General features: G+C 28.0%; 1 protein-coding gene across 1 annotated transcript; it reads right to left on the bottom strand.

Moving 5' to 3' along the window:
- Window positions 1–2737: 2737 nt before the first annotated feature.
- On the bottom strand, window positions 2738–3630 carry LOC136082680 (zinc finger MYM-type protein 5-like). The gene is made up of 2 exons (XM_065802098.1): window positions 3360–3630; window positions 2738–3219 (listed from the first exon to the last, which is right to left on the bottom strand). The coding sequence occupies exons 1-2, from the start codon at window positions 3628–3630 to the stop codon at window positions 2738–2740; spliced, it is 753 nt and encodes a 250-aa protein (XP_065658170.1).
- Window positions 3631–8925: the final 5295 nt, after the last annotated feature.

Here is an 8925-nt window from a genome sequence, read left to right as displayed (position 1 = left end):
AACATTTAATATTATATAGTGTTACGTTTTTTAATTTTTGTTGTGTTATATTTAATATAAAACAACAAAAATTAAAAAACACTTTTTAAATTAAGTAACACTATATAATATAAAAACGTTTTTCTAAAGACTTGATAAAATAAAAATCTTCTTTCCTACTTTAACTTTTTGTTTTTGTATTGGTTAAGAAAAATTTAAAAAAAAGAAAAAAAAAAGAATTAGTACAAAAAAACAATATTACTAAAAAGCATGCAAGCAAACACGCATAATCCTGAAGCTTTATTTTTACACCAGCATTGAAATATGTGAATAATTCTTAACCATAAGTTTTTGTGTATATTTAAAAAAAAAAAAAAAAATAAAATAAAAGAAGAATTTAAGCAATAACAAGTGGCACAATCCTTTACTAAGATCGTTAAGCCGATAATGACAAACCTCTAATTGTTGGGTAAGTTTAACAGTAGCAATCATTAAAACTTTTTAAAAAGCTGAGCACTATGTCGTTCATCAGTAGTTTTTGCTTCAATTTGTTCTTGATATAATCATTAAGCGTAGCAATTGTTTTAAGTTCATTAGTTGATATTTCATTCCATAATTTTGGCCCTCTAGTAGAAATTAAAAATTCAGTCGCCGCGAAATAACTTTTGAGTTGAATATAACTGTAATTTAAACATCTGGTTAGATATCTATTCTTATTTGTTTTAAATAATAGGTAAAATATTTTAAGAGATATATTTTTATTAATTTTGAACATAAATATAAGAATTTGATAGGTATTTAATTGATAAACATTCATTATATTTTAATTAACAAATAATGCTTGGGAATATGTATAACGACCCACATTGGAAATGACTCTGATTGCATACTTTTGTTTAAACAGTTTTTATTTTATTTTTTTATTTGTACTACACCAAGCATTGTTTGCACAATTAAAATGGCAATAAATGAACGAGAAATATAAAAGCTTTAAGCAAGTTTGATTTAAAAAAGGCTCAGTTCTGCACAGTGGCAGATTAAGACTTTTCGGGGCACGGGGCTATTTAAAAGTAGGAGGCCCCGTTCCATTAACAACGACAAAAATGAGTAAAGCAAAGACTTTCTTGAAAACGCTATCACTTATATTTATTTATATACAAATTTTATATTTATTTTATTGAATTAAGTTGAGTGATTTTTTTCTGCTTTTCTTCCCCGCAAACTCTGCAATCACATCGCTGAAATCCAAAGTTTCGAATAATTTTGACTCAATAGTTAATCATGCTATATTACTTAAACGACTATGGACCATTGTTGATCGGTGCATGTTCTTAAGTCTTTTAAGAGTAGAGAATGATCTCTCAGCCTCGCAATTTGTTATGGGAATAGTTAGAAACAAGCGATATGCTTTATAAACATTTGGAAATAAATCGATAATATTGGTTTCAAAAATCCAATTTAAAACATGCAGAGGAATCAATGTGTTTTCAGTCTCAGATTTATCTTTTTTATGAGAAAAAAAACCCGGAGGCTGCAACTTTAATAATGTTACAAATTGTTCTATTTCAATTATGAAACTATCTTCTAAATCATTTGGGTACACTTCTACAATTTTTTTCGCGCTAACTTGCAATTCCATGGTACTAATAGTTAACAGCTTCATAGAAATCCAAATAACTTATTTACGTGGTTGTAACCATCACTTCTTATAGTTAATTGTGTCACAAGTTTGTCAATAATGACAAAAAATGTATTCACTCGAAACTTGTCGGATACGCTTAAAGAATCAACTTGGTTTTCTCCGTTGCTCCATTTTTTAATTACCTTTCTTTTGTTCTTATCCGAATAGCCTTTTTTAATAAACGAGCTAAGTTTTTTTGATTCATTCTCAAATTTCGTACAGTCGTTTCGTAAGTTTTTTACAAAGTCAATCAGTGAAAGTAACATATTGCTTGCTGTATGCAAATCTAATTCAACTTTTTGAAGAAGTTTGCTAACTGCCTTAAACCTCTTAAGTATGTGATGCCAAAGTACAGCCATGAATGCAAACTCTAGCTTAGTGATCTTATTTAATAAACACAAAGCTTTATGACGAGTATCAGATTTTTCTTCTGTATCCTCAGCCATATGACATAGCGCTGCATGAATCCCATCAAAATTTTCTACTAAACTTTTTGAAGCATCTGACCTAAATGACCATCGTGTATCTGATAGGCGCTTGAGTGTAGCATGATTTCCTTTCAATAAATCCCATCTATGTGTTGAAGCTACAAAAACAAAATACAAACTCTGGAGAACGCCAAAATAGTTGATAGAATTGATGCACTCACTGACACTGCACTGCCCTACTAAATTTAAAGAATGTCCAGCGCAGGGGATATAAAAAGCTAATTCACTCCGCTCTTTTAAACGTTCTTGTAACCCAGAATATTTACCAGACATATTGCTAGCATTATCGTATGCCTGTTCCCGACAATTGGTTTTATCAATATCATATCTTTCCAGTAGATCTAAAATGTCAGTAATCAAAATTTTTAATTTGTAGAAATCAAAAAAATCGTACATACACGTGGCCATTTAGATAATAACGAAATATCACAGAATGTTGATTCACGTGAGAAATATCAGGAGTCGAATCTACGATAATTCCCCAGTATTTTGCTTTTTTTATTTCATTAATAATGTGCGTTAAAACCTTTTGAGACATAATATCAATTAGCTCTTCACAAATAGTTTTAGACAAATAATTTACATTAGCTTAGCCTTTATTTGCAAAAGTGTCAATGTGTTGCTTTAAAACTGGATCAAATTGAGTCAACAGTTCTAACATGCCTAAGTAATTTCCGTTTATTGGCGATCCTATAACTTCATTATGGCCTCGAAATGCTAAACCTCTTCCGGCTAAAAAACGAATAACCGCTACTATTCTATTGTAAAAGCCACCTTTGACAAATACGTTGTCGTAATTGGATGAAAACAACTTGCAAACATAACAAAATACACATCCAGTGGATTCAGAAAACATTAACCATTTTCGGTCACACTTTTCGCCATTATTCATCACTTTTTGAAAATATTTAACCAAATAATATCTGTACTGGTTTTTGAACATCCGCTTCGAAGTTTCGAAATTAAAGTCTTTATTTTGAAAAAAAGCATACCCTTTGTTTAAATACTTCATACGTTCATTTTCCTTTAATTGTAATGGCCATAAAGTAGGGTCTTCGCGTAGAATGGTATCTAGAAAAAAAAATCATGATAAATAAGCCTAATAAAAAAAAGTGACAATTTATAGAATAAAAATATTAACTACCTAAAAAGTAAATTGTTTGTTTAGCAGATGTTCTAGGTGTCATTAAAGATAGTAAAAATTGGACTACCTGAGTCAAGCTCATTATTATGCATTGTAGATTCAACACTTTCAACTTCTTGAATTTCATTTGAAGGACCTTGGCAGGCTACCTCATTTTCCGTGTTATTGTTTTCATCTTTTCTTTCATTGTTTTTATTATTATCTACAGTTTGTGGAAATTGCATATTAGTTTGGTTTGATGAAAAAAAATTTGTCATTTTCAAAAGTTTAGCTACCATTCGCTCTCTCTCTTTCTTCAATCTTCTTTTAGAAGCTCCACTTTCATATTTTCTCAGCATTTTAATTATAACTGTATAACCTGAAAAGTGTTAAACTGTTTTTTTTTTCTCTTTCACGAATTTAGCGCTTCAGCTATTAAATGCATTCACACAAGAACTCTTTTGTGCGGAAGTACAAAAGAATTGTAAAATTGCAATCGTTAATGCATTTTCAATAACAATATAATTATTCAAGTCATTAATAATTTTCCGAAAGAAATTGTTTTTGTAGCAATTTGTACAAATGTTACATCCAATTATTGCTATAAGGCGCTGCTACCAATCTAGTAATTTTTTTTTTTGGTAGAAGTAGTTGGGCTCCTTCGTTGTTAAAGACCGGAAAAAATATATAATGCAGCGTTTTTGTTGACAGTTATTTTATTTTTGTGCTTTTGTTTTTTAGTAAATTTAACTTTGGCTCTTTTCAGTTAATAAAAGATTTAATTTTCAGAGTTAATAAAAAATTATTTACTTTGAGTCGGGGCCCCTAAAATTGTGGGGCCCGGGGCTGTAGCCCCCCTAGCCCCCTCCTCTTCACTTGATCCGCCACTGGCTCTGCATAGCAGGCTTATGTTCCTTGAAATTGTATTTTCGAGATATTGTATGTGATCTCTCCACGTCACATTTTCATCAAAAAGCGCGCCGAGAAATTTTAAAGTGAATTATCTTTTTATATCCTGATTGGCCCCACATGTTATGTTCATATTCGTCGTTTTATATTCATTATAAGAAATGTATTGTTTTCTATTTGACAAATAGCTTTTAAACCACGCAATATTTATATGTTTAATACCATAGTTTTCTAATTTTGTTAATAAAATGTAATGATCAACAGTGTCAAAAGCCTTGCTGAGATCAATAAATACACCTAATGTATATTTATTTTCATCAAATGATTTAAAGATATCATGAACAAGATGAACAATAGCCTGATTAGTAGAGTGGCTCTTTTTAAACCCAAATTGCTTACTATAGAGAATATTGTTAACATCTAAAAAGTAATATAACCTTTTTACATAATGTGTTTTAATAACTTTGAAAAGCATGATAGTATGGAGATAGGCCTATAATTGGAGACACTAGCCTCATCTCCTGATTTTAGAATAGTTATTGCCCTTGCAACTTTAAGTCTATCGGGAAAAGATCTTGGTTTAAAGAGAGTATAAATATATGCAAAAGTGGAATTTTTAAATAAGGCTTTGATTTAATTACTACATTACTGCCTACATCATCAACTCCATTACCTTTATTTGGTTTAAGTGAGTACATGGCATTAAGCAATTCTGTTTTGTTAGCATATTATTGTCCATTGTATTATTATTAGAGTTTAGGTATGATTTGAAGCATGTTTTACTTTTTTTATTTTTGATGCTAAACTTGTACATGTGCTATTAAATGCATGGTTAAACGAATTAGCAATTATTGCGTCGTTAATAACTTCATAGTCATTTTTAATTTTTTTTTTTGGTAAACGACTAATATTCATATCTTTTTTACCTATAACCTCTTTTATTATGTTCCAAGTTTTTTGTATATCATTTTTGTATTTTAGTAACTGGCTACTATAGTAAAACTTTATTGAGCGCTTTACAATCGTCACAAAAAGACGATTATTGTTTTTATAGTTTGTTTCATTCTTAAAAGTTAGTTTTTAATGAACTTCTCATACAATCGTTGCTTTTTTTTCGAAGATTTTATGATTCCGGAGGTTATGCAGGGATTATGTAGAGTTTTTGTTTTAAAAAATTTAGTTGTTTTTGGGAATGCTTTATTGTAGCGACATTCGAATATATGATAAAATTTATCATAAGTTTTGTTTACATTTTTTGTTTTCAAAACAGATTCCCAGTTAGTTGTCGATAAAAGGCTAATAAATGTCACAAAAGATCCTTGATTACTCGTCCTTTAAAAATGTCCTTGATTACTCGTGCTTTAGTTTTTACTTTTTTAGAAAGTTATTTTAACGATTTTTGTGCTGTTATAAAAACCGGAAAATGGTCAGATATGTCTGTAATAAATATTCCAGTTTTAATTTTTATGTTTTTGAAAATATTAATTATAATTTGATCAATTAAAGTAGCAGTATTTTCTGTAATTCGAGAAGGTTTATTTATAGTTAGAAAAAATCTATTTTGAAACATAATATTAAACGCATTTGCCACATAATTCTTCGCTTATAATTAAATTTTTAATTTGTTTGTTAAATGCTTTTCATTACCAGAAAGCGGTCTGTATACGACGCGTACAAACGCGTACAAGTTCTTGCAAGTTTTTTTTACAACTTCAATTGAATCGATGTATACAAAAATGTTCTAAGCCATAAAAACTATTTTTTCGGGGAACGAGAAAAAACTAATAAAATCCAAAAGTATTACTTTAATAAATTCAAAAAAAAAATCTTGGTGCCATTTGACATCTTTAAATATTAGATTTGTTAAAAAATATATCAAAATTTGTGATATATATATGTGTTATACATAGTTAAAGTTGTCTGACTTAATACTCGTTTGTAATGTTAATTATTTTATTTGAGTTACCCAGTAGGCACGCAACGTTTTATTCACGTTTCAATCACGTGTATTTTAGGTTACTTCGTCCAGGTTACTATTTTACGTGAAAGTTACGTGAAAGTTACGTGCCAAAATATCGCGTTTTACGGAACTTTTTTTATTCTTTATAAAAATTTGTGATTAATAATAAAAAATTATATTTTTTATTATATTATTTATTTTTTTATAGTATAGTTTTTGTATTCATTATATTAGTTATAATTATTTTACTTTTATGATGATATATTTAATTTTTATGGTAGTTTAATCATAATTAAAAAAAAAAATTGGTCCATATGCATTTAAAACAAAACTAAATAGTCCAATATATTTTAAGTTGTAATACCTAATATCCAAATTACATCAAATTAAGTTAAATAAATTAGTACCAAGCGTCCCTATTTGCCACACAAATGAGATTAAACTCAAAAACAAGGTATGCTTTTTTTCTACTTTATGATATAATATTTTAGACTGGCGAATTCGTCCAATTTGCTTACTTAATTTAGTACAAAATAAGTTATGTTATAACGAATTTAATATCAAATTAAGTAAGCTACATAGACAAATTTCTAGCAGTACATAGACAAAGTTCTAGTAGAACTTATTCTTGATTCTTGAGCAATAATAATGTCCGTTGAACTTCTGCATTCATTATTGCTCAAGAGTCGATTAGATAAAAACCAAAAATAGATTTTCTTCTATTATTTGGTTTTTATCAACAAGGTTAAAGAATTTATCCAAGATAATATCAATAAACAAATGTGTTATGTTATTTATTATTGATATATGTATATATTATTATTATATACTTTATCATTTTGTAATATATGACATCTTGATCTTGTGCTTTACTTGTTAAAAAATGTTAATACTTATTTATTTAATTTTTTTATATTATTTAAATATTATATGATTAATATATATATTAAAATTGTATTTATGAAATTATTATTGTATATATTATATGACTTTCATTGATATTTTTATTATGTACAATATAAAACAGGTTATTAACGCGGATTTATTCAATGTTTTCCCCACAAAAAGATGATTATGATGCTATTGTATTTGAAGCTGGATTATACTTATATTTCAATGTTGACAACCTTCCAATATGTAAAGCAAGTTTCTCTCAAATATAGCATTGTTTTTAAAAAAAATTGTTTCATGATTTAGATCAAAGAAATAGCAACACCAGAAAATCTTGTTGCCAAAACAGTTGGCGACTCACCATGTAAGACTTGTGTTTAAAGTATGTGATTTAAAATAATTATTTAATAATCATACTATTATTTAAGTTTTTATTTGTTTCTTTGTAGCTAAATTTGGTGTTGCTAGCTATTATTGGAGAAAATATCGACTTATTCATTAGATAAAGTTTGATGCATGCTCTTACGCGGTTTCCTTCTTCACGTTTCAATCATGTATATTTCCGGTGACTTCGTCCAGGTTGCAATTTTACTTTTTACATTTTTACTAAATGCATATATAACAGCTTTGGGGTGGGGGATTCCCCCTTCACCCCCCGTTCGGGACGGCCCTGGTCAGCCCTGGTCGTAACAACCACTCTAACAGAAATAAAAATTTATTTTTTTCTTGTTAATTTATTAATAGCTATTCATAGAACTGTTGTCTGGAATCAACTAAATTCAATTAGTCTATTCCAGACAACAATAAATCCTTTATTATTTAACTATCTAACAATTATTCTTGTTAGTCATTTCCAGAAATAACTTTTATTTTGGTTAGATTGGTTTTTAACTACCAGGCTGAATAAAGAAAGCCAAAACACAAAACTAAGAATAAAACTGCAAAATACAAAACTAAGAATCAAATTTAAAATTATATGGTCGATTGTGAGAAAAGTGTCCTGATGTTATTTTATCATACAGATGAAATAACATCAAGTTTTTTTTTCTATAAATTTTTGTTTTTTTTTACCTAAAATTTTCAAAAATTAAAAGTAAAGAAATCTAATAAATGCAAATCACAACATTTAAACAACCAGTTTCCAATCACATATTTAAAATCAGGCCCGGAGCAAGCTTTTTGTTTTTGTTTGATAATTTAACTTTATGTAACGAAATGGAGCAAACTCTAAACATTTTTATATTCATGTTTATGTAAAGTTTAGCAAAAATATAGAAATTATTAGAGTTTGTTAATAATAAACTCCGAAAATGTTTACCTCCCTTTCATGCCATTAGCGGAAGAGCGACGAGTTTATAGCATTTATATATACATTTTTTTTAAACATTTTCAACTAAATTTAAGTTCATTGACAAATCCTTAACGTCATGCAATAATCTTTTACTGTTCAAAAACTATGACCATATAAGTTTTGAGCAACCTCCCCAATTTTTTAGGGGATTTAAAATATTATTTTTAATTAAGTTATAAGTTCGCCTGACATTCAAATTCTGTTCGTTATTCAAAAGTTCGGCGCAAAAGTTAATTTAGCTCTTTTTACGAGAACAAGAAATCGAATGACGCGGACTTTAAATTTGTCGAAGAATAACGAAGAAAATTAAGTTTTTATAAGTCAATAATCTACATAATCGTTTGCATTTTTTCAAACAATATTATAATATTGTTTAAATTGTTCTTGTTTTTATTATTATAAATTTGATAAATACAAAATTAATTTTTTGTTCAAATTTAATTTCGTCATTGATTTTTTTTTATTGTTACATAAAGACATTCTTTAATGCAGTGGTTGATTTTTAATTTTTATAGTTTTTTATTTTTTTAAACTTGCCGTTAC

Source organism: Hydra vulgaris, chromosome 07 (assembly GCF_038396675.1).
Source record: "Hydra vulgaris chromosome 07, alternate assembly HydraT2T_AEP".
NCBI classification, from domain to species: domain Eukaryota; kingdom Metazoa; phylum Cnidaria; class Hydrozoa; order Anthoathecata; family Hydridae; genus Hydra; species Hydra vulgaris.
The sequence above is the reverse complement of the archived record's forward strand: the minus strand, read 5'-3'. Positions and strand labels throughout refer to the sequence as shown.

What these genes read in the sequence shown, in the direction of transcription:
- LOC136082680 (XM_065802098.1), bottom strand. Translation starts at nt 3,630, where the DNA reads ATGCTGAGAAAATATGAAAGTGGAGCTTCTAAAAGAAGATTGAAGAAA. An exon ending in TAATAATGAGCTTGACTCAG is followed by an intron (nt 3,220 to 3,359) that starts GTAGTCCAATTT and finishes TTTTTTTTCTAG; the next exon opens with ATACCATTCTACGCGAAGAC.